This window comes from Amphibalanus amphitrite, unplaced genomic scaffold (genome assembly GCF_019059575.1).
Source record: "Amphibalanus amphitrite isolate SeventyFive unplaced genomic scaffold, NRLGWU_Aamphi_draft 000188F_arrow, whole genome shotgun sequence".
Taxonomy (NCBI): Eukaryota; Metazoa; Arthropoda; class Thecostraca; order Balanomorpha; family Balanidae; genus Amphibalanus; species Amphibalanus amphitrite.
Genome location: NW_024881683.1, coordinates 173,852 through 201,746, shown reverse-complemented (window position 1 = coordinate 201,746; position 27,895 = coordinate 173,852). Strand labels below are relative to the sequence as shown.

General features: G+C 49.4%; 1 protein-coding gene across 1 annotated transcript; it reads right to left on the bottom strand.

Moving 5' to 3' along the window:
- Positions 1 to 10: 10 nt before the first annotated feature.
- Positions 11 to 27,016, bottom strand: LOC122384410 (neurogenic locus notch homolog protein 1-like). The gene is made up of 2 exons (XM_043371793.1): positions 26,911 to 27,016; positions 11 to 3,189 (listed from the first exon to the last, which is right to left on the bottom strand). Exons 1-2 carry the CDS (start codon positions 27,002 to 27,004, stop codon positions 314 to 316), a joined length of 2,970 nt encoding a protein of 989 aa, XP_043227728.1. The 5' UTR covers positions 27,005 to 27,016; the 3' UTR covers positions 11 to 313.
- Between the last annotated feature and the right edge of the window lie 879 nt (positions 27,017 to 27,895).

Here is a 27,895-nt window from a genome sequence, read left to right as displayed (position 1 = left end):
TACCCTTACCATTCGCTGTCTTATTCCCCTTCCTTATACAAGCTGTCAAATATTGATACAAAATATCGCACACGACATAAGTGCACCTGTCCGTTAAAAAGAAAGCTGACTGTATCTACATACATAATCCAGTTAACTCTATTGAATCACCTAATACCCAGGTATTTTAATTCTGAACCCACAGGTATGTACGGCTACAGAAAGCAGATTAAAAATGAAAAATAAAGGCAGGAGAATGTTACTTTACGGAAAGTAAAAGAAATATACATCCTACCCGTTGTAGCTGACCTGTAACAGCCTACCGGTAGCGTATTTATGCCGGCAGACAGTAAAACGATACCTTTTTACGAGCGCAACGATGACCAGCGGGGCACCTCCTTTTACCACACAGCTCGAGGGAACCCGCCGGGCCTTCGCAACTTCCCCTGCCTTTACGAACGTAGCACTTCGTGCCACTCGAACACTGAACTTGGGAACAGGGATTGACAACGACGCAAACGGGCTCCCCCTTGCGTACAACGCACCTTGTTCCCCGGACACACGTCTTGGCGTCGCACGGATTGACTGCTACACAAACCCCAAGCCTCCCACGCACTTCACATTTAGTTCCAACCGAGCAATTAGCGAGGGCGCAGGGGTTAGTCGGTACGCATACCCCTCGTCCATTACGGACTTCGCACTTCAATTCCTTTCCGCATCTGACCAATGCACACGGATTCGCCGGTACACAAATCCCACGGCCGTTACGAGCTTCACATTTCAATCCTACACCACAACGAACCAAAGCGCAGGGATCAACGGAGATGCACACAGCGCGTCCACCGTTAAGCGTACACTTCTGGCCGGTTTTACAAGTGACCACAGCACACGGGTTATCGTCCTTGATGCATGTACCCAAAGCACCCCTTACAACGCATCTGAATCCCTTCTCGCAATCAGTGAATGAGCATGGATTGGTGCATACAGCGCGCCCGTTCCGGACAACACACTTCGCACCACTGGGACACTGAACGGAGTCGCACACGTCCGTGAGACCCTCAGGCGTTCCGCATACTGCCTTTCCGTTACGAACGCTGCACGTTAGTCCTGCTTTGCAGCGCACCAGCTTACATGGGTTAGTTTTGACGCACACCCCACGATTGTTACGTACAGTGCAGGACAAGCCAGCTGAGCAACGCACCAAGGCGCACGGGTTACCTGGGACGCACAACCCGCGACCACCGTTCACAACACATTTGAAAGAAGCAGGGCAATTGATCAATTCGCATGGGTTTATGCAAACCGCCTGTCCATCCCTTTCGACACACTGCCTGTCACTACGACAACGAACAAGTGCACACGGTCGCTGAAGAGGCTCGCAGACATGAGCGCCTTGACGAACGACGCACTGGGTCCCGCTCTTGCATTTGACCAGAGTACATGGGCCGTCTATCGTGAGACACACCCCACGGCCGCCCCTGTTAACACAATCCGAACCTTTTGGACAACGGAACAGGGAGCAGGGATCCACTACGTTTTGGCTCTGCACGCATGTGGCCTTGCCATTTTGCACGACACAAGTTGACCCCGAGGGACAGCCAAATGACGAACAGAGGTCGACAATCTTCTCTGGAACAAAGCAGAACGCCGCGTCGCCGACCGAAACACACTGCTTTCCCGATGGGCAGTTATATCCTAGACAGGGGTCGACGTTCGGTGGTGTAGGAGGAGGAGCAATAAAGGCGCAGAAGGGCCGGCCATCACGTATCACACATTTGGTGCCGGATATACAATCAACGCCACCGCAGGGGTCTTTCAGATTTTCCGGTCCGCGGCAAGCAGCGTACTCCCCAAAGACTTCGCACTTTTTACCAGTCGGACACCGCACGTTATCGCACGGATTGGTTTTCGGCAGTGGCACGCAGACTACATCACCTGAGTCCCCAGTACACCGAGTGCCCGCAGGGCATTTCGCCTTCTGACAAGGGTCAGTTGTCGGGGTAGCAGGCACACAAACAATCAAATCCGACTGCACTTCACAGCGCATTCCTGATGGACAGGTAGCTGTCTTGCAAGGATCAGCCGGAGTAGGTGAAGGCGCACAGATAACCTGACCAGATTGCACCTCGCACTGGGTTCCCGAAGGACATTTGACATTCTTACAGGAGTTTTCTGGCTGAGGTGCAGGGATACAGACAGCCTGGCCGGACTGTACAACACACCGGGTACCGGAAGGACACTTGGCCTGTCTGCAAGGATCAGCTGGAGTGGGAAGGGGCGTGCATACAGCATCACCCGATATGATCTCACATCGAGTACCCGATGGGCATCGGACACTCTTGCAAGGATTAACCGGAGGAGCGCTGACACAAACTCCCTTGCTTCCCTGAGCTTCACAACGTCGGTTAGGGCCACATATCACATCCTCGCAAGGATCAGGAGGGGTGTCACTGATACAGAAGGGCTTGCCTTCCCGCGCGGCGCACGTGGAACCTTCACCACATTCAAAGTCAGCGCACGGGTCTTTTAACTGTGCGCTTTGTAGGCACACAGGTGCCCCCGCAATGACAGCACAGGTTTGACCGTCAGGACACAAGAAACCTCTACAGGGGTCAGTGCTGGTGTCGATGACACACACCCCTTTACCGTCCCTCTCTATGCACCGGCGCCCGGAGACGCACGTCACCACAGCGCAAGGAGCTGTGAGGTTTGACCCGGCGCTCTTCACATCCGTGAGTGCGCACACGGCAACACCATCCTCTATCTTGCACGCTGATCCAGGCTGGCACTTCAGTGTTGCGCACTTATCTTGCAGTTTCTCTGGTTCTGGAGGTTTCTGTTGACACTCCTGTGTGCGGCACCGCGGCTGGGAGCAGACGGCGGTGGACTCTTTTAGGGAGGCGCCCGGCTTCAGAATGCACAGCTGGTCCAGACGGCAGACTGGGGTGCAGGCGCGCAAACAGGTCTGCCGGCAGCCGAACACGCAGCATCGGGTGCCAGGCGCAGCGCAGTCCGCGTCACTGGCGCAGTCCTGCTGTATCGGCCCCGCCTTACAGAATCTGCTGTTAAAGGGACACTGGCCGGGCTTGGAGTCCGGAACCACCGTAATAACAGGTACCTGGCCCCGGGACTGGCAGGAGCAGATGTCTCGGCACGGGTCCGACTCGGGCGACGCGCAACATTTTTGGCAGATGTCTCTGAGCTCACCGGCTGGAACAAAAAGTCAGCGTCTGGTGAGTGTCGGAGGGTTTTCTGGGTGAGGGAAGGATACGACACACCTCATTCTGCCCATAGATCATATGAATGTGCTGGCTGTCTTGCGACACAAAGATTCAATTTCGAGGTCTCGAATCAGCCGGGGATACCACCCAAAAGGTCGGGGCTACGTTTTTTTTTTTGGCAAACGCTTTTGGAATATGTTGATAAAGCGGTTTCATTTACACAGATCGCGTTAGTCCTGTCCAGTGGCGTCGAGTGATGCATCTACTTTTTACTCAAAAATAGATTGAAAACAATATGATTTTGACATAATTGTGACAATCCAAACCTACTCGATGTTTATCACCATAATGTCATTTATCCTTGAACACTCTTAAACTCGAAAAAGTAGCCAGAGGCCACTGAAGGTCAATGAACTTAGCCTGACCTTCAAGTGACCTTGACATCCACCAAAATGCATGGTTTCAACACCATTTTACATATTGGCACATTTTAATCACACAAAGTCTCGAAACACATGGATAATGTGCGCCGATATACGCCGAAGCGCAATTCTAGGCTGAAATGGTCTTGAGACACAGGCCACCATGGTCAGGATCATGAAAAATTCAGTGAATGTGTAAAATGGATTAACACACGCGGGGCTGGGGGAGGGTCAATTTTACCCCCTCGCTAATTTTTGCAATATCTCAAAAACGGCGGCGCGCAGCGCGACCAAACTTTCAGTACCTTTTCTTACATTAATTTGACACGTTCCCTGAGAATTTGAGCGAAATCCTTCGGATTTTTTTTGAGTAAATGACGTTTTAGTGACGTCATGTTCGCCATTTTCGCCTAAAAAAACGGTAAAATTTCAAATGCCGCTAACATCTTCATTTTTAAGGGAATCGAGACGTAACAAAAAGGTTATACGTGATTCTACTTTGTCTATCAAATGGCTATCTCGGTTTTTTATTTTTTTATTTTGGCCCATTTTTTTCTTCAAAAAAACTGACTTGGGAAAATAATTATAAAATTTAAAATCCAAAATTTTGCGTGTATAAAAAACCGGATATATGTCAGAGAAGTGGTCCATGTACACCTACATACCAATTTTTAGAAGAATCGGTTCAAAAATGTGGGAGTTATTCAAAATTTTATGACGTCACGACAAACAAATTTTTTGAAAAATGATTTTTTGGAAGTTCTAGACCTCGTACGGAAACAAAAATAGCACCATTCGATTTGCTGTGAAAAACTGCATCAGATAGACACCTTTTTAGGCATTAACAACCAACTTCAAAATTTGACCTCACTACTTGACCTGACATTGACCTGACCTCGGCCTGAAATTCATCCAGATGTGGTCCATATCACCTATTGAGTGTGCCTATTGAATTATATGAATAAAATGACCCATAAAACATGTGTCGCACATGCCCTTTTCTATATTTTGTTTTTGGTGACCTGATCTGGGGGGCTCAGGCCCGGGTGACCTACGCCCGGGTGGCCTACGCCCGGCTGACCTACGCCCGAATTGCCTACTCCATCGAATGTCTACGCCCGGGTGACCTACGCCCGGCTGACCTACGCCCGAATCGCCTACTTCATCGAATGTCTACGCCCGGGTGACCTACGCCCGGCTGACCTACGCCCGAATCGCCTACTCCATCGAATGTCTACGCCCGGGTGACCTACGCCCGGCTAACCTACGCCCGAATCGCCTACTCCATCGAATGTCTACGCCCGGCTGACCTACGCCCGGCTGACCTACGCCCGAATCGCCTACTCCATCGAATGTCTACGCCCGGCTGACCTACGCCCGGCTGACCTACGCCCGAATAGCCTACTCCATCGAATGTCTACGCCCGGCTGACCTACGCCCGGCTAACCTACGCCCGAATCGCCTACTCCATCGAATGTCTACGCCCGGCTGACCTACGCCCGGCTGACCTACTCCATCGAATGTCTACTGCTCCCCTCCTGTCCGATTAAAGAGTGAAGATTTCGCATACCAAAGTGACCCTTCCGGGGGAACCGGCACCCGCAAGTCAGGTAACAATGGGAAGGGTCGGAGGGACCGACCGCCGCGCCGCATGGTGACAGGTGATTCCCGGGACGTCCGAGCGTCGCCTTTCAGACGCATCGCCGCCTCCCCCCGCCGCGCCGTGCCGCGCCGCACAAAGCAGACGGACCCTGTCGCGGAGCGAACTACCCGACCAGGCTGTCATCATCGGCGGAGAGCCTGAACTGCTTTTTTTTTAATCGTTGAGCTGATCAAGCTTGAGTAGCCATGCTTGCGTATTTCACGCTTCAGCCCTGCTGTGAGCCATGTTTTATGATTTCTCATTTCAGATCTTAACAATGATCTTAGGTAGGAAGAACCGTGAGAAACGCCCCTCCCCTTTAGCCCTCGCCGGTATAAGGGGGGGGGTCGAACAGCCCCCTCTCGGTTTTCGATAATAACTCGTGTAAAAACTCCCTGATCGCGACGGAACCTTCATTACCATCGCGTTCATCAATTTTACACCTACCCTAACAATTTCATGACCCTGACGCAAATGACCTTTGACCTGTGACCTACTTTTCGAGACCATGTTTGGCCGGAATCGCGATTCGGCGTATATGTCGTCTCCTCTTAGCCGCGCGTTTGCACTCTTTTCGTGGTTTCAAGCGTTCAAACATGTGATATGATATTGCTCCTATGCGTTAGGGTGGGTGTCAAGTTCACTTGAAGCTCAGGACAGGTCACTGACCTTAAATAAGCTCGGTTAACTTTTACATGTTTCTAGGCTAGTTTTTTTTTTAGCTTAATTCGAATTTAGCAACCATATGAGCATTTACGAAGTAGTTTTGGTGCCATCGTAACATGTTACGAAGCTGTCAGAGGCGGTTGACACCTACTACGAATACCCGGCAAAACCACTACTGGTTGACCTGAACTGACCTGACCCGACCTGGCCTAAAAGCATGAAGACATCATCTGTGATAAAAACTAACATGATATTCGTGATCAGAACCCCGAATAACCTCGTAGCAGCCACACTTTACGACCCAACTGGTCTCGATTTTCCCGACTTTTGGGCCAATGACCTGGCTTGAAAGGTCAACCAATGACCTAGGACCTTAAAATTGGGTATCATCGGCTTCCTCTTGTCACGGGAAACACGCTCGTTTTTTCGCGAAGCTCTAGCTCGATCAGGGGTGAGACGGCAAGGGGGGTCCAACGGACTTCCCCCGCCCTTATACGTTTGCGGCTGTCAAAACACCAATACTGGCGAGGGGAAGTGTGTCACCGCTAGACTAGTTATTTGACCATATACTATTAGGTATTTATCTATATTTATTTATTTACGATCTCAAGCCTCCACGTGGTAGGTTTTAAAGCTTACGTCATTGCACAGTATGTCTTAAAAGTACCGCGCAAAGTAACAGTGGATCCATCAAGCCTGACCGAGGAAGGACTGCTAGTCACCGAAACAATGGATATCCTCGTCCATTCCCCAATCCCCAGGTCAATTGGTTCGGTGACTTTCAAATTATATAGCAGGCCCTTCCTCGGTCAGGGTTGATGGATCCACCGTCACTTTGCGCGGTACTTTTAACCCTCGCCCTGGCAGGGCATTTTTCATAACACGGCCTGGCAGGGCGGGGGGGGGGGGGGTCGATGCGACCCCCCTCGCGATTGGCTCCTATGGCACCTAGAAACACCAAATTTGGTAGGTAGGTGGGCCCCCTGGATTTCTCACCCCTGTGCAAATTTGGCTGCTCTAGGTCAATATTTAGAGAGTTTTTGGGGGATATAAATGTAAAAATTTCGCTAAAATAGGTCTAATGTTTTTCGCTTATAACTTTTGATCAAAGATAGAGCAAAAAGAAAAGCAGACTGTACATACATTGGAGTGTTATGCATACATACATAGGTACAAACCATGGTCACAAGTTCATCGGTGCAAAACTCACAGCGGCCTATATAACGCACTATGCCATATACTATTTTAAAGACCTTATCTTTCAACCATTCAACAAAATAATGCATAAAGCACTGGTATGCTGCATTCCAGCGTGATTGAGCTTTTCCAAGGCATTTCAAAACGGGGTGTTTTATCCAGAATTGGAGGATCAAAAGCATGCGATAGCATGTAGTATTACGGGTATGGTAAGACGCTATACTTTGGTTGTCACCTGATTATGAGTTTCGTTTGCATAGAAAATGCATTTAACGTTCCGTTTTCGTATGAGTGTCAGTAACGTGGCCTTCGGATAATAGATTTAGACGAAGAACCGTTTCAAAAACAAACAATACTTAACCCTATTCCTGGCGGGGGGGGGGGCTTCAGGAGCCCCCCCCTGAGGTTTTTTGGTTATTTCTCCCAAACGCGTTGAGCTAGGAAGCTCAAATTTTCTGACTTTTCCTAAAAGGCTTCTACGCAACATGTCTGAAAATTTTGAGTTGATCTGACCTCAGGTCAGGTCACCAGAGGCGGTTTGGTGACCCTACCTCAAAAAAGTTTGCAATCACGCCAGAGCTAGAGTTTTTGACCGATCAATTTCTTCTCTTCAGGCTTTAGTTAGGGTACCAGTATGTGCAATTTGTATATCTCGGAATTTTGATATCGGTGACCTAAGGTCAGGTCAGTTTCGCGACCTCCCCATTATAAGTCAATGGGGGAAAAATCAACTCCCTGTTTTTACCACTAAAACGGGTCGGAATGGCCCCATATACCATACATGACTTCATATACGATCAACCTTCACTACCTTGAGGTCTGTTTTGCTGTTGGGCAGCTGTGAGGTCATGTGACGTCATCAAAGGTCACCAAAGGTTTTTGGCCAATAACTCCGTACAGGAACAAGATACAGACGCGTGGATGGTCTCATTGTGTTCAGCTCGTCAAGACGCATCGAATGATATACATGATGACCTCGAGGTCACGTGACCTGAGGTCAACCTTTGACCTTGACCTTGCGAGGTCAACATATATATCATTCGATGCGGATTGACGAGAGGATCACGATGATGCCCTTAGTTTGTTCCTATCTTGACTAATTTGAAAGTTATTCGAGAAAAACTCTCTCCATATCTAGCGCCGCCATTTCGACTTTTTCGACCCCTGTGACGTCATCTTTGACCTGACCTGAAAATGACCTTTGTAAAAATTGTAGATCTTGACCGTGCGTATCCGATGCCGTTTACCGTTTGTCGCTACCTTGCTTCGTTCTCGAGATCTCAGGGGGGGGGCCGAATCGGCCCCCCCCCGCCAGTTTCTTGTCCCGGCGGAGCCCGCCAGGAATAGGGTTAAGCGTTTGCAAGCAAGGTTGCCTAGCGCAATATATAGCCCCACTGCAAAAGGAATGTTTTAAACATTTTCCTCATCTATTTGCCCCAATTAGCAACAATGCATCGCAATATAGCCACTTCTGGATTGTAAAGCATTTTAGCATGTAAAATGGTAGGCATATGGATGTCTTCGGAGCCAGGTGTCAGGGCGTTTTGTGAATTATATACAGTGATTGTTTGTAGCGCGATCACTGAGAAAAAAAAAATTGACTCCATATGGGTCAAAACTCTTGAAAATGCTCCCATGAAAAACCTTTGCCGAACGTTCCGACAGGAGTAAAAAGGGAGTTACGAAGGGGTTTTAGCATACGTCGCGAGGCTGCCGGTGGCCGCCATCTTTTGCGCGTAGTACACAGCACGTTGTGCGGGGCGGCGGGCGAGGTGTTAGTGAAGAGCGTGTTGACTTAGACGGACCTGACCTATACAGTGACGGATAATTGGAACTTACTTTGGATTTAAAGGTAAGCTTAGCTGTATTTCTCATCATGCTTTTATCGTGCCAAGTGGTATAATGCTGTGATGAGAACATATGGTAACCCCATGTTCTTGATGGGCTGGAATGGTCTCTGTAAGGGTAATTGATTTGTTTTGTTCCTCTGAGTGAGATAAAGATCGGAAACAGCATGCTCTGAGTTTCTAGGTATTGGCAAATATCATACATTATTTCCCTCGAATAAATTGGAAAGTTAGGATTACACAAGCTTTACACGTCATGGATCCTATTGTTATTGCCCAATTATTTTAATATCCATACCAATGAAAAATATCAGATTTGAAGGGCTTTCAAAGCAGAGCCAGAAAATTAAACTATCTTGGCATTAAAACCTTGATTTTTCTAGCCTGATGAAATCCTCAGGGCTCAGGGCCAGTCTTTTCAGCATGAGGACTAGGCAGGTTGAGTGAGCCCCAATAGAGCCGTTACGAAGCCCGCAGGAGTCGCGCGCGGCCCTCAGATGCCAATTTTGAAAGCCAGGAACCTTTGGTCTCCAGAGGTCGGTGTACCTACTCTCTCCCGCCGCCACACAACTATATGGGTAAATGTCATAGTCTGAAAATGCTCTCTGGGTTTCACATGCTTGTTCATAGCAAGAAGTAGGTATCTGTACTTTTCCGAACTGTTTTATAGTGGTAAGGTCATAAATCCGCGTGCCCGACCTTCCAGCATATGCTACACCGATCCGTCGCCATGGTGCAGTGGCCCGACCGGTGGAAACACCGTGGGGCGGGAAATGGAACTGGTGATTTTGCCTTAAATTGTGCTTAAAGATTCCACGCAAGAATGACATGGATGAAGCATAATTAGTGCCAACTGCGCGGCGCCTCGTGGACGTAAAAATTAGCCGATCACCCCCCCCCCCCCCCTCCGGTGACGGATAAATGTTATGTCCCGCGAGTGTGAACCTAACCTAACCTGATATGGACGATTTCCGGCACCAGCTGACACACGTCTTATGCAGGGCACACCCGGTTTACGTGCTGGGTGATCTGAATTGGGACGTGCTCCATCCCAGCAAACCTGGTGTTCAGCAATACCTGGACCTGCTTCACGACCTCTCGCTGAGCCAGCTAATAACGACGCCGACGCGAAGTGCTCCGAACGCGCCACCGTCGCTCCTTGACCACCTATTCACCAGCCACCCGGAACAGTGTGACTCGACCAGGGTCGTCACGAGTCACATCAGTGATCACGACCTGATCATCACCCGAGTGACGGGAACACGCATCCGACGCGCGCCGAGGAGCATCACCGTGAGGTCTACGAGACATCTCAACAAGGATCATCTCTGCCTTGACCTTTTGACGGCCGACTGGTCGTCAATCTACGAAGCTATGACACCATCCGAAAAATACGACGCGTGGCTGACAGTGTGGGACAGTGTCATTAACCAGCATATGCCATTCACTCAAATCAAGGTCCGTAATTCGCCCTGTCCCTGGGTGAGCCATGGTGACGAGGACCTGAGGCAGCTGATGAGTGACAGAGACAGCGCCCGTGCTGAGAAGGACAGAAATCCATCTCCCAGCACCTGGCACGCGTATCGTGGCCTGCGGAATGCTGTCAAGGGCCGGTTAGCCACCGCCAGAACAGCTCACTTCAGAGATACATTCAAGAACTCAAAAACCACACACTGGAAAGACATTCGCAAGTACATCGTGTCTGCCACAAAGCGGGAGCCCCAGCCGGACTCCGACAGGTCAGCTGATGTCACGTGGGCGGACCGACTAAATCGCTATTTTGCGTCCGTCGGACCAGACACAGCCGCGGCGCTGAACGCGGCCGCTGACGCGGGTGAGACGGTACCGCCCCGACCTCCGAGGGTGTGCGCCGGCTCATTCCGTGTCAAACCGGCGACTCTGCCCGAGCTGTCGGCTGCGCTGAGCCAGCTGGGTTCGTCGAGGGCGTGTGGCGAGGATGGTGTCACTGTGCAGTTGATCCGATTGACCTTCCCTGTGATCGCGCCACATTTGCTGTATATTGTGAACGACTCGCTTGTGTCCGGCACGGTGCCGACAGCGTGGAAATCTGCCGTCATTACTCCACTTTTCAAAGGTGGTGACCGTTCTGAGCCAAATAATTTTAGGCCAATTTCGATTTTGTCCGTTGTAGATAAACTCTGTGAGCGTGTAGTTGGAAATCAGTTAATGTCATATTTAAGCGAACATCATATACTTTGCGCTGAACAGCATGGCTTCCGCCCAGGCCACTCCACGGAGTCGGCGATGCTGTGCGCTGTTGACAGGCTTGTCAGCAGCATGGACCGTGGCCTCGTCTCCACGTTGACGACGACAGACACGTCCAAAGCGTTTGACAGCGTGCAGCATTGCCGGCTCCTGGAAAAGCTCGGATGGTATGGTGTGGATGACCATTGGTTCCGCGGTTGGCTCGAAGGCCGAACGCAGCGTGTGGCGGGGTGTACAACGCCAGTGGCGGTGACACATGGCGTGATCCATGGGAGTACTTTGGGACCGATCTTGTTTTTACTATTTGTTCCGGGAGTGCTCTTAAATAATGTCTCGAGAATAATGTCTCGAGACAAATACTAAGAATTTGTGTTACGCATGGATTTTGGCTGTCTCATGTGTCTCATCTACTTGTCTGACTAGCATGTCATTTTAAGTATATCATTTGTGTGATATAAATCCTGTACTTATTTATACCTATTGTGTCAACAAACGAAACATGGCGCAGCCGGCAGGATTTCCATTAGTAAAATGTAACGTAAGATAGTAAAAAAAAGCAAAAGACACGATTAGGTACGAGAAATATTCACAACAAAGCAAGCAAGCAAGGAAAGCAGCAAGCAACCAAGTGTATAGGTATCAAGCGAATATTTCAACAAAAAAAAAAGAAACAAGCATATTCAGTACAAGTAAAAGTAAAAAGTCAAGCAAGCAAGAGAAACAGTAAAAAGCAAGAAATCAAGAGAAGCAAGAAAAGCAAACAGAGAGCACCTGGCATCCAAGAGCCAATCATGCCTGGTTCGTTTAAGCCACCAGATAACTTCGATTTTACATCGCCAGATCAGTGGCCTGCCTGGAGAGAACGCTTCAAGCGATACAGACTAGCGTCAGCTCTGCACAAAGAAGATGAAGAAATTCAAGTATCAGCACTCATCTACAGCATGGGACCCGAAGCCGAGGGCGTAGTGCAATCTTTCGTAGGTGAAGCAAACACTTTTGCAGCAGTGATAGATAAGCTGGATGGATACTTCATTCCGAAGCGAAACCACATCGCCGAAAGACAGTGCTTTGAACAGCGCAACCAAGCGGAATGGGAGTCCAATGAGCAATACATCCGTGCCCTGTTCACGCAAGCTGATAAATGTGACTTCGCCGATAAGCAGGAGCGTCTAAGGGACCGGTTATTGGCTGGGATGAAAGACAAGGAACTTTCAAAGAAGGTTCAGCTTAAGGCGCTGGAAGAGGCTGTTACTCTCGATACAGTTATACAGATGCTAAGAAACACGGATATCATTGAGGGTGACACCAGATCAAAGGAACCAATCGGGAGTGTTCAAAGAGTGTACCAAACTCATTATCAAAAGAGACAAAAAGCACACAAAGGGCATGAGCAACAGAAGAAATTCCAGCCAAGATACAAGCCAAACCAAAACAGAGCAAACATAAGTACAAGCACGACCTGCAAATACTGCGGGCGCGCAAGACACGACAGTCCCAGTGAGTGTCCGGCCCGTGGAAGAACGTGTGCCAAGTGTGGGAGGCGAGACCACTTTGCCGCAGTGTGTCTCTCAAAAGCTCCCGGTCATGTCACTGAGACAAGTGCATCACCGCAGACAGAGCAAAGCGAGAAGATGACATTTTTAGGAGAAACAGAAAGTGGCGGCGTATCAGATTGGCGGGTGCAGCTGGCTGTCCACGGAGAGCAGTGCTCCTTTAAAGCTGACAGCGGTGCCGACGTAAACGTGCTTACCCGACGTCAGTTCCTGGCTTTCAAGGATCCAGTTCAGCTGAAACCAGCCGATAGAAAGCTGCAGAGTGTGGGACACGCACTGGATATCGTCGGCATGTTCAGCGCTGACATCTCATACAAAGGGATGCTACTGACGCAGGAGGCCTTCTATGTCGTTGACACATGTGAGAACCTGCTATCACGAGAGACCTGTTCCAAGCTGGGAATTCTGAGATTCGTAGACGGCATTCAGCAGAGCGTCTACGGAGAAATCGGCCTGATGAAAACTCAACCAGTCAAGCTGGAGGTGTCTGCAGAGGCAAAGCCATGTGCTGTCACGTCGGCGCGGAAGGTTCCGATCCCTCTCATGAAGCCTGTTGAAGATGAGCTGCTCAGAATGGAGGAAGCGGGCATCATCAGACCCGTCACGTGCCCAACAGAGTGGTGCTCCCCGATGGTGCCTGTCAGGAAAGCTGGAGGGAAGGTCAGGATCACAGTCGACTACAAGCACTTGAATAAAGCAGTAAAACGGGAAATATTTCCCATACCGACTCTGGAACAGCTCACATCAAAGCTCAGCGGAGCAACGCTGTTCTCAAAGCTAGACGCGGTCTCCGGATTCTATCAGCTCCCATTAGACGAGGAGAGCTCTCTGCTGACTACATTCATTACCCCGTTTGGAAGAAAGGCCTTTCTCCGCCTGCCGATGGGGCTCAACATGGCTCCGGAATGCTTCCAACGAAAAATGGAAGAGACTCTCAAGGATTTACCAGGAGTTATCTGCTACATGGATGACATCATGTGCTTCGGTGACGAGGAGAGCCATGACGCGCGGTTGAAAGCCGTGATGGAACGCATTGAAGCCTCTGGTCTCAAGCTAAACCAATCGAAATGCGTGATCCGTCAGTCTAGCGTCCTCTTCCTGGGAATGAAGATTTCTCAGGAGGGACTGCAAGTCGACCCAGAGAAGCTGGAAGCAATCCGAGCTCTAGAAGCACCGGCAAACACAAAGCAACTGCGATCACTCCTGGGGATGATCAATCATCTTAGCAGGTTCGTTCCGCGCGTGCAGGAAACACTGAAGCCACTGAATGAGCTCCTCAGAACAAATACAGCATGGAACTGGTCGTATCCGCAAGAAAAAGCACTTGCAGAGGTAAAGAATCTGCTGACACAGGCACCCGTGCTGGCATTCTTCGATCCATCAAAAGAGACGGTCGTCAGCGCCGACGCGAGTAGTTTTGGAATAGGAGGTTGTATCCTCCAGCGCCACGGAAAAGGCATGAAGCCCGTGGGATTCTGCAGCAGAACACTGACCGATACGGAGAAGAGATACGCCCAGATCGAGAAAGAGCTGCTAGCAGCGACATGGACGTGTGGAAAGTTCCACATGTTTCTCTCAGGTCTTCCAGAGTTCCGACTGGAATTGGACCACAAACCACTCATCCCTCTCATCAATTCAAAGAACCTGGAAGACGCGCCTCTCAGATGCCAGAGGATGTTGATGCGGCTCATGCACTACAACGGTACAGCCGTCTTCGTGCCAGGAAAGGAACATTGTATTCCAGACTATCTGTCGAGGAATCCTCTGAAAATGACTGCAGACCACGTAGGCGAGGTCATCCAACAAGAAGTATTCGAACACTGTACGGGAGTGTTCAGCGACCTCCCTGCCAGTGTGAAGAAGCTGGAAGAGATCAGCAAATGTCAGCAAGAGGATGACCTGATGAGAGCAGTGTCAGAGCAAATTCAGAATGGATGGAGAGAGAGTGCGAAGACGGGCCCCCTCAGCGAGTTTTTCAAGGAAAGAGGTCAGTTGAGCGTGCTACACATGACGTTCGGGCCCCTGATCATGAATGGTAAGCGTTTGGTGATACCAACTCGCATGAAAGCAGACATCATCAGCAAAATCCACGACGACGGCCACTTCGGAATAGGGAAGTGCCGAGAACGAGCCCATGCGTCGGTGTGGTGGCCAGGTATTGGTGCAGACTTGAAGCAATATGTGTCAGCTTGCAACTTCTGTCAAGTCAACTCGCCTATCCAGAAGAAGGAGCCTCTTCTATCGACAGCAGTGCCGACGAAAGCATGGTCGCACATAGCAACTGACATCTGTCATCATGCCAACGCTGACTACCTTGTCACAGTCGATTTATTGAGCCGCTTTATAGAGATACAGAAGCTTCCGAGCACCACAGCTGCAGCAGTGATAGAGCGCTTGAAGTCGCTCTTCAGCCGTTACGGTATCCCTGACTGTGTGACTTCAGACGGTGGCACGCAGTTTACCTCTCAGACATTTCGGGACTTCTCCTCTACCTACGGTTTCAGTCACCGCATTACAGATCCGCACACGCCGTCTGCAAATGGAGCTGCAGAGCGTGCAGTGCGCACCGCGAAGTGGGTACTCAAACAAAAGGATCCACACCTAGCGCTCTTGAACTACCGAGCCACACCCATTGAGGCGACTGGCCACTCACCTGCTCACATGCTGATGGGGCGTGAGCTGCGGACGCGACTACCCAAGCTCACTTCTGAAGAGGACGGACTAAAAGAGGCCCGTTCGAGAGACATGCAGCAAAAGAAGAGGACGGAGCAGCGCTACCGGAAGCGTCACGGGGCCAAATCGCTGCCTGTCCTGGAGCGGGGTGATCATGTCAGAGTTAGAACAGAAGCGGAAAAGCAGTGGTCGGAAACGAAGGCATTGGTAACAAAGAGACTAGGCCCTCGAAGTTACCTGATCAGTCACCGAGGAACGACCTATCGTCGAAACAGGCGTCACCTGAAGCTCGTGTCTCGCGCTCCAAAAGCCAGTGTCCATACCAAGTCAAACTGCAACAACCCACAGCAAGATGACTTTGACTATCTTGTCACCTATCCAGCCCACGTAGCACAACAGCAGGCGAGGCAGCCACCGGAACAAGCCCACAGCAGCCCACGTGTCACTCGAAGCGGAAGGGTGTTCGGTTAAGTGGACTTAAGCTCGTGCTCTCGAGCTTGCAGGGAAGGTGTTCCGGGAGTGCTCTTAAATAATGTCTCGAGAATAATGTCTCGAGACAAATACTAAGAATTTGTGTTACGCATGGATTTTGGCTGTCTCATGTGTCTCATCTACTTGTCTGACTAGCATGTCATTTTAAGTATATCATTTGTGTGATATAAATCCTGTACTTATTTATACCTATTGTGTCAACAAACGAAACACTATTTACCAACGATTTACCTTCTTTTATTCGCCACGGACAGCTCATCATGTATGCCGACGACGCGCAGTTTATCGATGCGGATGCTCCGGCCAACGTGGGTGACCTCCGTACTAGAGTAGAGAACACGCTCAAAATTGTTTTGAATTGGTTTACTCAAAATCGTTTAAAAATTAATCCCTCAAAAACAGATCTCTTGGTCGTGAAGTCTAAGCGAATTCACTTAGAAATCAACGAAACATTTAAAATTCATTTTGGGGAACAGCTCATCAGTCCTTCTCCTTCTGTGAAGGTTCTTGGCATAACTTTGGACTCTTATCTCAATTGGGACCTCCAGATATCTGCCGTCATCAGGCGCTGTTATGGCATGTTGGTGGGACTTGCAAAGCTGAGCCACCGACTACCACACGAGACCAAAAAAGTTATCATCGAAGGGCTTGTTTATCCCCACATCACTTACTGTCTGACCGTTTGGGGCGGCTGCACCAAAACCCAAAAGTATAGGATCCAGAAAGTTCTAAATTTTGGTGCCAGGATCATCACCGGACTAAAGAGGTCTCAGCATATTACTCCCGCTTTAAAAGAACTGGGATGGCTCAAAATTGATGAGCTGATTACTAAATGTGACTTGGCGGCACTTTGTCGGATTCTGGGGTCACCTGAGTCGCCTGAGCATCTCCGCACGATGATTGTGTCCCGTTCAGATGTATCAGAAAGGACCACGCGGGGATCGGAGAGTATGCTGCTGCAAATGCCACGCGTGCGCACAGAACTCGCTCGCCGTGCATTTATGTGCCGGGCTACCACCGCCTGGAACCGCCTGCCAGCCGAGCTCAGGAGGAGTCGTTTACTGTGTCACCCACGGAGGTGAATCGCGAGACATGGGGAGTAGATGTGCACAGTTTTATCGCATTTTAGCAATTTATAGTGATTTGTAAACCATCATTTTTTCGTGTTTTATGAACATGTTGACTGTGTTTAACTAATGTACTGACTCTGAAATCGGAAGAGCCACGATGTGGAGATTTTTATGAATACAATACAATACAATACAATACCTAACCTAACCTAACCTAACCCCCCTTTTGCTAGCGGCTGCGACCGCCAGTGCACCTACTGTTGGCGTTTTGCGGCCGCTAGCATAAATTATATACCTACCCAAAAATAACTGAAATTCAAACGCAGTTTATGGCGCACCATTCAAGAGGTAAATGTTCTACATACACATATCACAAACGAAGCAATAAGGTACTCAATTAACCCTCGCCGGCCGATGGGGGGACGGCGGGTGCCGCCCCCCCCCTAGGGTTTTTTCCGCGATAGCTCCTAACACACTGGCGATAGAAAGCTGAAACTTGGCATACCTAACCTTTGATTCAAGCCGGACCTTTTGACACCAACGGCATTTTCGAGTCAGGTCAGGTCACTGACCTATGACGTTATAAGTGAACCTCTGCACGGTCTTCAGATGTCGCAACTTCACAACGCCCTCCCAGAGGAAACTCACAGGGAAATGAAACTTGCAGGATCAAGTATCCATAACGAGTCTCACAACTTGTATATCTCGGATTTTTCCTAAAGGTCATATGAGGTCAGGTCATTTTCGTGACCTCACCATTAAAAGTCAATGGGGAAAAATGAAAACTGCTATTCTGGCGCCGGGAACGATCTCCAACTATCCCAAGCACACAGAATCGTGATTTGATGTACTCCTTGCAAGGTTACATGCGTCACTTTTGCAATGTTGACCTTGCGTGACGTCATTTACAACGTCATCAAGGTCATTTTAGTTTTTCGTCAATCACTCCCGATCAAATTGAGCTAGCGAGCCAGGAAAGCTACCAATGAACTCAGGAAGACCTGCCGAATCGAATGATATGCGACATGACCTCTTTCGACCAACTTCGTGACCTGGGGGCGCTAATTTTACACATATCCTTAAAATTTCATGACCCTGACCCTAATGGCCTTTGACCTGTGACCTACTACTTTTCGAGACCATGTTTGGCCGGAATCGCGATTCAGCGCATGTCGGCTCGCATCAGCCGCGCGTTTGCAGTCTTTTCGTGGTTTCAAGCGTTCAAACATGGGATATGATGTTGCTCCCATGCATTAGGGTGGGTGTCAAGATCACCGGGAGGTCAGGTCAGGTCATTGACCTTTGATGACCTCGGTTTTCTTTTTTGGAGTTTTACATGTATCTAGGCTAGTTTTTGGATCTGAATTCGAATTTAGCAACCATTTGAACATTTACGAAGTAATTTTGGTGCATTCGTAACATGTTACGAAGCTGTCAGAGGCGGTTGCCACCTACTACGAATACCCGGCAAAACCCTTACTGGTTGACCTGACCTGACCTGACCTGACCCGACCTGGCCTAAATGCATGAAGACATTATCTATGATCATTATTAACATGATATTCGTGATCATCACCCCGAAAAAAGAAACCTATAGCAGCCACCTTTACGACGTTCTAACATGTCCCGCTTTTCCCGACTTTTGGCCATTGACCTGACCTGGAAGGTTAGCCGATGACCAAGGACCTTTAAATTGTGTATCATCGGCTTTCTCTCGTCACGGGCAGCACGCTCGTTTTTTTCTGCGAAGGTCTAGCTTGATAAGGGGCGAAACGGCAAGGGGGGGGGCAACAGACTCCTGTCCCCTATACGTTCGTGGCTGGAAAAACACCAATACGGGCGAGGGTTAAGAGTGTGTCCTTTAATAACCCGCGCCCTGATGGGGGCCATTTTGGCCCCCACCCTGTGGTTTTTCTTAAATAGCGAGAAAACGGCGGCGCGCAGCGCCGCCAAATTTTGGGTACCTTACCGGGCATCAATTCGACACCTTCACACAAAATTTCAAGTCACAGGTCACCTCAGGTCAGGAGTTATTGAGGTCAAACTGAGGTCATGTTCGAGTAAAAATGAGCAAAAAACATGACATCTTGAAACGCTCACCAATTCTACAGGTAATAAGCAATTTTAAAGTTATTTATGTGGTAGTGCAGTAGAGAAAAGACGGCGCTACAAAACTGCTATCTCGGATTTTCAAAATTTTGGGAATTTGACCCCCAAAAATAAAAAAATGATTTTTTTTAGAAAAACTCAAAAAATTTTCAAAAACTTTTCGAATTTCGAAAAAAAACCGGAATATATGTGATAGTCCCTGCGCTCTTCGATATACATACCAAATTTAAGATCGATACCTCTTTTTTTGGCCAAGTTATAGCGAAAAAACTGTTAAAAATTGATGACGTCAAATTTTTGAACTCAATTTTTAGCAATTCTAGACCTTGTAGCGCAAAAAAGAGACCACCATTGAACTCCCCGTGACGAGCTGCATCGAATCGGTACCCATTTTATGCAAAAATATCAACTTTGAAATTTGACCTAATTTGACCTGACCTTGATCTGACCTTGACTTGACCTTGACCAAAACGTGACCTAAGCTGGCCTTAAAGTCTGCCTGATCCACATAATCGCATTTGTCATGTAAAATGGACCATGCAACATGTATCACACGACACTTTCATATTGTGACCCCCAGTGACCTGACCTCTGTGACCTGACCTGGTATCAGTGACCTCAAATAGCAAAATATGTGTTTGAAGAACATTTCCCCATCGATGATTGTCAATGAAATGCATTTTACTCGATTTTACAACGCATTTCTTGAAATGCCTGTAAACGGTGAAAATTCGACCTTTGACCTGACCTGTGACGTCATCGGTTTGACCGAGGTCAATGACATTAGGTCACAAGGTAGTTCCCCGTTGGGGCTATCCAACGCCGTTTACCGCTTGTCGCTATGTTGCGTGGTTTTCGAGATCTTAGGGGGGCCAAAATGCCCCCCCCCATCAGAACGTGTTGCTAGGCAGACCCCATCAGGGCGCGGGTTAACACAAAAGCTATTGTGTATTTGTGTTATTGTGTATTATTGGGTTTCTGAACCTGTTGATGGTATGCAATAAAAACAAAATAAATACAAGTGTAGAAGGTAACGGTTGTGGGAATGGTAGGTCGTTACAGGTCTCGCGGGTTTTAGCGGTAGGTTTTGCACCTAGAAAATTTAGTGTACTTCAGGCTATATCTTCGTCGTCTTAAGCTTTTAAGTGTTGAAGATGCGATCGACTTGTTGGGTAACAAGCCGGCCACGATCGTGTAAAATTACTTCATTGTAGATCGATTAGTTTCTGAGATATGACCGGAAATGTAAAAGTGCCAAACCTACCGCTTAATCTCGCGAGACCTGTACAAATAAAGGCTTGCATAGTATTGACGGTATTGACGATATTTCGGAAAGTTTGGGCCCCCATCTTGTTTGGGCCCTTTTTCTGAAAACCTGCCCCCGCAAGGCGAAATCCGCGGCGCCGTCCCTGGTGCTGGGGGGGGGGGGGGGGATCCTGGTCGGCCTGTCCATTCGGACGGGCTAAGCCCCAGCGACTCTAGGCCCTATGGTGTCTGCCCAGACAAATGTCTCCCCCTAATTCCTATCATTCTTCCGGCTCTGAAATGGTCTTGTCAGACCGAAGGGGCCTAACCCAACAAAACAAAAACAAGCAAGCAGCGTGCGCCAGTCGCAGCTGGGCTGGCTGTGCAGCGCCGGCTCTCGATGACACGTCTATGGCCGAGTGGGAATGGGCGTGAATTGGTGCGTGTGCCTGTACTATAGCATAAGTGACCAACCTGAGCTGTTTCTACTTTGATATATTGAGCCTGACTCTGGAATAGCCACACTTGAGTGGAACGGATCTAATTGGGACGTGAACTGAATAAATGTATGACTATGACTAAGCAAGTATGAGTAAGCACACAAAATGCAACATAAATCGGTTTCTTCGTTGGTGATATCACGAAAACGTGTTGGCAAAAGTCTAATTTTGTTACAAAAATGCGTGATAAAATTACTCAAATTAATTTGAAAATTCATAGATGGCGTCAGGGTACCGAAGTTGGCAGGTGAAATCGATCTCCCTTTCTTTTCCGGGGTCCACCTATGATCCACCTGGCACCTCTTGTTCACTTGTGAACCTACAAAAAATGTTCATTTCAATCGCTATTGCATTTGTTATTTTACACACTTAACGTCATGATCTGAGTAGAAAATGTTCGCTGTGTGTAATTACTTTCCAATACCTTCCAACATTCACTGGACGCGCCTAGATATTTTTTTAATGTATAGCTTGCAAGTGTTCCAGAACTTAACTGAATTGAGTCACTCCAGGACAATCTAACTATTACCAAGCCGCTCATCAAATGCTACGTTGCATATCAAATTCAATATCACACCCCATTTTTGGACGCCTAGATCGTGCTATTATAACCCTCGCCCTGGCAGGGCATTTTTCGTAACGCGGCCTGGGGGGGGGGTGATCCAACCTCCTGGCGTTTCGAAACTAAACGTCGTAGCGCTTCCCAACAAAGACAAGTCGATTGCTCTTTACGAGTATTCGCGACTGGTGATACCTATATTTTTATCCTAGGTCAATATTTGACACCGTTTTGGCTAGTCAACGATCAAATTACGGGGAAAAGCTAGAATTTTCCAAGCTATTTAGCCAATAATGGCAAATCTATGAAAGATATCAACATGAAACTTTCACGACCGTGTTTCCCAATGAATTAGCAACAAAATGATGCATAGTTCACTGCAGTTCAGTCATTACTGGCGTGACATAGTCCCTGGGAACACGAGAGTCACACCCGCCGCTGGCGAGGACGGTCCTAATTGACCTGAGGTGACCTTGTACAGTCGTGTACAGGTTGATGGTCCGCTACTCTTTATCCACCGGGTTCCTATGGCTCAGCATTGGCAGCAGCCGCCTGGTACCGGTAGGCTGTGCCGCATGACCCGAGAGTGAAGCGGCACAGTCTACCCACGCCGTTTGACATCGGCTCGGGTCGCCGGGTGGAGCGGCTGTCGCGTCCGACCAGCGCGGGGGGAGGGGCTCGTCTCGGTGGCTGGCGTGGGCTGGCGAGTGGTGTGGGGCGTGTTGGTGGACCATGGGGGCTGGGCGGGTGTGTGTGGTCACTTGCTGCATTGCACATTTTGCGTCGCTTAACAATTGCATTCCTGTTTTTGCTAAGCACAATGCACGGAAGACCCAGCGAATATAATTTACTTGTGCATTGTGCAAAACGTGATTTGGCACGGTATTGAGGCAACATAGGTCTTGTGCCACATAAATGCATTTTAGGCAATACGCTTATGAAAATGGTAGATTGATCGGATTGCTCCTGGATGTCAATTCGTATGCTAAATGTCCAGATGTATTAAATGAACGAATGAATGACTCAATCAATCAATCGACAATCGACATGTAAATATAAAACCGTATAAATGGCTCGCAACCACTAAAATCAAACCAGATCCTAACTCGGAAAAGTAGCCGGAGCCCCGATGAGGCTCGAACCGGGACTCCACGTTGGAAGTTTTGCCAATGATCCATCATCATTCCACCAAGCTAGAGCGACCGGCACCCGAAACCACAAAAACATTCATTGACTTTGCTGCCGACCTCCCGGCCCCGCCGCCCGGCCGGCCAGACTTTGCCCCGGCCGTGGCTACCATCCGGTGTAGCTCAGCGTAGGAGTGCTAGACTGTTGAACTGACCGGTTGTGATAGGCCCGGTTCAAGACGCTTCGCGTGCTGGATGTTTATTTCTGTGTCCGAGGCTATGCGATTAGTCCACTTTTCAGAAAGATTATTTGGTGACAGGTCTGTTTTCTTTCTTTGCTGCAATTCATGAGAAGACCGTATGGACCCTTACCTGTCCTTCCGCACCCCACTTGGGAGATGGGTGTTTGAACCCCCCTGGGTTTTGTGAATATCTCTAAAGCGAATTTTTGGAGGGTGGATTACGATCGGTTCTATGCGACAAGTGACCACACACAACCAGCCCCAGGTCAGCTCACTCCCTCCAAACATCACCCCCGCCCCACACCACACCCCCGCCCCACACCACACTCCAGCCCGCCTCATCCACCGAGCCGAGCCAAATAGACAGGCCTGACCCTTACCCCCCCCCCCCACTCCCCCAGCCGGTGTAACGCAGCGTCCGGTCAAATCGCTCTACCAGGCGACCCGAGCCGGTGTCATACAGTGTGGGTAGGCTGTGCCGCTTCACTCTCTGGTCATGCGGCACAGCCTACCGGTACCAGGCGGCTGCTGCCAATGCTGAGCCATAGGAACCCGGTGGATAAAGAGTAGGGGACCATCAACCTGTACACGACTGTACAGATCGAGGAACAATTTTGAAAGCATTTAGATGAAGATTGAACCACAGATTCGGATTCAGGACCTCAAGAAACCCCACTAAACACAGACATGCGAGGTCAATGACCTTTGTTGACCTTAGAAATGTCAATATACAATGTAATGTTTCATGTCCTGTCAAAATCTGACATAAGTCACACAGAATAATTTCGTTCTTGTCGATGGGATCGCGTCCAGTTACGCCAGATGTACGATTTTGTCAAAAAGAGTCGGAGGTTTTACCTATTGTGAGGTTATAGCTCGGTGACCTGACATGACCCGAAAATATTTTTTACCGAAAGATTGAGCTGAAAGTTAGCAAGTAGGTAGGCACCCACTAAGCCATGCATATCCATGTGCCAGATTTGGGGTGCTGTTGCACGTGCGCACGTGCAGGGGTCGATTCCAGATCTCGAAGACGGCTGGACCGATTGCGCTCAAATTTGGTACACGGTTAGGGAGCAGTTGGTAGGGTGCCGTGCAAAAGTCAGTTGGGACCCAGTTGGCACGTACGCACATGCAGGGTGCCGCTTCCAGATCTCGAGAACGGCTGGGCCGATTGCGCTCAAATTTGGCACATCACTAGGGACCGGTTAGTAGGTCTTGGGGTGCAGTGCACAAGTTATTTGGTGGTACCCCCTCGCAATTTCGCACGTGCAAGGCCCACCCTCCCGCTCACTCCGCTGGTCGCCCCAAAAGGCGTTTTACTGGTGTGCACGATTACTTTATAAAAATGCTGAAGTGTTGCAAGTGATTGACAAATATTGTCCAAAGCATGCTGCCTTTGTCGGACCAAATTCCGATTTGGGCATAGGACAAAATCGGAATTCTGAAGGTACAAAATCCAATTGGCACCACTCTAACAGATGTGGTAAGGTTGTGATAGGTTTTACCGAACGGAGATATAGACGATCTGCACAACTGACGAGAGAAGCCAACCTCTGTCAACTGGCTGGTGTGCAGCAAGCAGATATTGATATTCTGCAACGGTTATTTTTGTTGTTGTTTTAATCTTTCTTCAATAAGATACCTATGTTAGAGCTGTTGTGCCTATTTGTTTATACACCAAACAACATCGGTGATAGCCAGATAACTATTTCATGGCGTGCAAAGAAAGACTGTTCAAGTTACCCAACGGTCGGGTTATTTGAATACACCGTCACTTGACGGAGAAGCAAGGCTTTACTTCACATTTTTCAAAAAATATGTTCAACTTGAAACTTGATGCACTCTATGGCAATGACTCTTGTGAAGTTGTTCTTAGGAAAATAAAAATTTATTTCATTGGCTTCCACTCGCCAAACCCGCTTTTCCTATAGCTCAATCAAGGGATGAATCACTGGGTGGTTCTTTCGACCCCTCCTCACCCTCCTGCAATTGAAGTTAGCCGTTGGTAAAGACACTAATTCGTGCAGGGGCTCATTTTCACTTGTCCTTTTAATGTAATCGGTGACTTAAGCCAGCCGGCCAAATGAACAAAAATCCATACAAACCCAGGTGATGCCACGGGCCCACGGCCCTCATCCTTGTCAGCGTCCACTCCCTCGGCGGCGGCGGCGGCGGCCCGCCGTGCCGTGCACCGCGGCATGTTACCTCTCGCCGCGCCAGGGGCCGCGGGGCGGGACGCTACCCCCCGCTGCGACAGGCGACCCCTGGGCCTGGGCACCGCCGCGGCGGGCGACGGACGACAATAGCGCAAACAAAGGATGGGGCCGCCAGTCAGCCGGCGTAGTGAATGGGTAAATCCTTACTCGATAACACAGCAGGGACTGCTCCACGAACACGGGCAGGCCGTACGGCAGTAGACATTCGATAGAATAGGCGATTCGGGCGTAGGTCAGCCGGGCGTAGGTCACCCGGGCGTAGACATTCGATGGAGTAGGCGATTCGGGCGTAGGTCAGCCGGGCGTAGGTCACCCGGGCGTAGACATTCGATGGAGTAGGCGATTCGGGCGTAGGTCAGCCGGGCGTAGGTCACCCGGGCGTAGACATTCGATGGAGTAGGCGATTCGGGCGTAGGTCAGCCGGGCGTAGGTCAGCCGGGCGTAGACATTCGATGGAGTAGGCGATTCGGGCGTAGGTTAGCCGGGCGTAGGTCAGCCGGGCGTAGACATTCGATGGAGTAGGCTATTCGGGCGTAGGTCAGCCGGGCGTAGGTCAGCCGGGCGTAGACATTCGATGGAGTAGGCGATTCGGGCGTAGGTCAGCCGGGCGTAGGTCACCCGGGCGTAGACATTCGATGGAATAGGCGATTCGGGCGTAGGTCACCCGGGCTGATCCCATCTGGGGCCGATTCGAGATGGCGCACTAGGAAGCCAGTAGGACTAGGCGGCCAAGTGACACTTGAATGTAGTGACACTAAGCGGTATTTTACACCAATCGGCTAGTGGCTCAGCGCGAACCGAAATCGCATAGTGACGCTTGAAATCAAGTGTTACTAGGGCGGCAGGGCCTTAGTGCGCCAACGCGAATCGGTCCCTGACCTGACCTGACCTTGACCTTGACCTCTGAATGATATTGTATGCAAGGAATATTGTCTTGGTAGCCTAAGAACACGTTTTGGGCAATTAGTCTAGGTCCATGACTCCATTCTTCGGCAACTACGGTGCAAGGCCAATACATACTGTAGAAACTTGCAATTTGTACCCTTGACCTGACCTTGACCTTGACCTCAAACTTTCAATTAAGTACATGTTTCTAGTTGTTCGTGGTGAGATCTTTCGATTGGCGTTTGAATTTTCCAAATCGGACCATTAGTTCGGGGGATAACAGGGGGGAGGGGGTAAAATTTACCCCCCAGCCCCGCACGTTCGGCTGGAGACCCCAGCCCCGCGCGGGTTAAGAACCTTCGTTGCGACCGGTCGTTTTTTTCCACGAGATATTCGCGAAAAACCGAGGGGTCCTCCCGATCCCTATAAGTGTGAAGATTGAGGCACTTCTAAAAGCTGCGAGTGCCCTAACTCGGTAATTGCGGGCCAGATACTTCAAATTGGCTATCTCAATGCAAAACTAACGTAGGTAAAGGAGCTTTCAAAAAGCTTTCAAAAGCGCCTTTCTGCAGGGAAGAAGCTGTGTTTGTTCACGAGTTAATGCACTGATATGTGAAAAAATGTCAAAGCGGGAAACAAAACGCGTTATAACCTTACATTTGGTGACCTCCAGTTACCTCAGCGATGGCCTGATCGAAAATGACCTGCATGACTTTGAAATGTCCTGTAGCGAGCTAGCCATTGCTTTTTCCGCGTCTTCCTAGCTTTTTTTTGTTGCTTTCGGAGATAACCCGGTATGGCCAAATAAACCCCCTCCCCACCATGACGAAGTTTGCTGAGAAGTGGGACCCCCACACGGACGCGGGTTAGGCAATAAAAATAAGCCTATCAGGACACCGCACCTTCCTGGTAATCGGCACATACTACCATGGCCATCTATTTAGTTTATGTACAATGGCCTCCAGCTATACGATTGCCCTGCTCCCTCCCGCGTCTGAGGGCCGCTTACGGCGTTGCGGGCAGGTTTGACACCTACCTCCCAGCCCGTCGACGGCGGTCTTCTGAGCGCGGCCGCCGCCGGCTGTCAGCAGGAGTGTCACGATGACGGCCGCCGCCGCCGTCCGCTTCATGGTGACAGTGCGCCGCCGTCTGCCGCCGCCGCGCCACTTTATACGTGCCCGTGTGACGCGCGGCCGTCACGGGCACAAGGCCACCGCGACGCGCACCTGTCAGCGCGGTCACAGACCTCGCCGTGTCGGGCTCTGCAACAGTGTGACAGGAGACGGAAATCGAAAACCAAATTTTCGGTGAACCGATGCAAAATCAGTAAAACGCCATCTGGGCGAAAAAACGAGCGAGCGAGAGAGTGAGCCCTGCACGTGCGGAAGTGCGAGAGGTTTGTGCATAACACTCAACTGGCTTGTGTACCGAAGTTTCGTGCAACTTTGGCCCATTTTTTGGTTAACCCGCGCCCCACTGGGGTCTGCGTATAACACGCCCTACTGGGGGGGGGGGGGGCTATTCATAGCCCCCCCTCCTAACTCCGAAACTACTGGGCCGATCGTCAAAATTCAAACGGCGTCTGATAGCCCCGGAAAAACTGTCGAACGAAACCTAATTTCATTGACCTCGAGGTCACCGATGACGTCACAGGTCAGGTCAAAGTAAAAATTATTAGCATTTTGGCTTTTTCACGTTTTGGGCTCTGGCCGCCGTCTTACAAGTCAGATCAGGCTCATTTTTGGTTCACACACTCGTGAACGGATGCTCTAGATACTCTGAGGGTACCAAACGTGTACTTTGATTTTCAGGTCAAGGTCAGGTCATCACAGGTCACGAAAATATTATATCATCCGTCGGTCACGTGACACATGTTTTATGGTCCATTTAGGCCAAACATTTCGAATTTGATGTCGTCTGTGTCATTCGAGGTCATTTTGAGTCAAATTTAGCTCAGGTCAGGTCACTTTCAGGTCAAAAAAGGTCAAATTTTGAAGTTATAATTTTTCAACAAAAAAGGT

Bases quoted from the DNA above. Each gene is read 5' to 3' on its own strand.
- LOC122384410 (XM_043371793.1), bottom strand. From the start codon at position 27,004: ATGAAGCGGACGGCGGCGGCGGCCGTCATCGTGACACTCCTGCTGACA. The intron at 3,190-26,910 runs GTAGGTGTCAAA...TTTTTGTTCCAG, and splicing joins CGCCGTCGACGGGCTGGGAG to CCGGTGAGCTCAGAGACATC.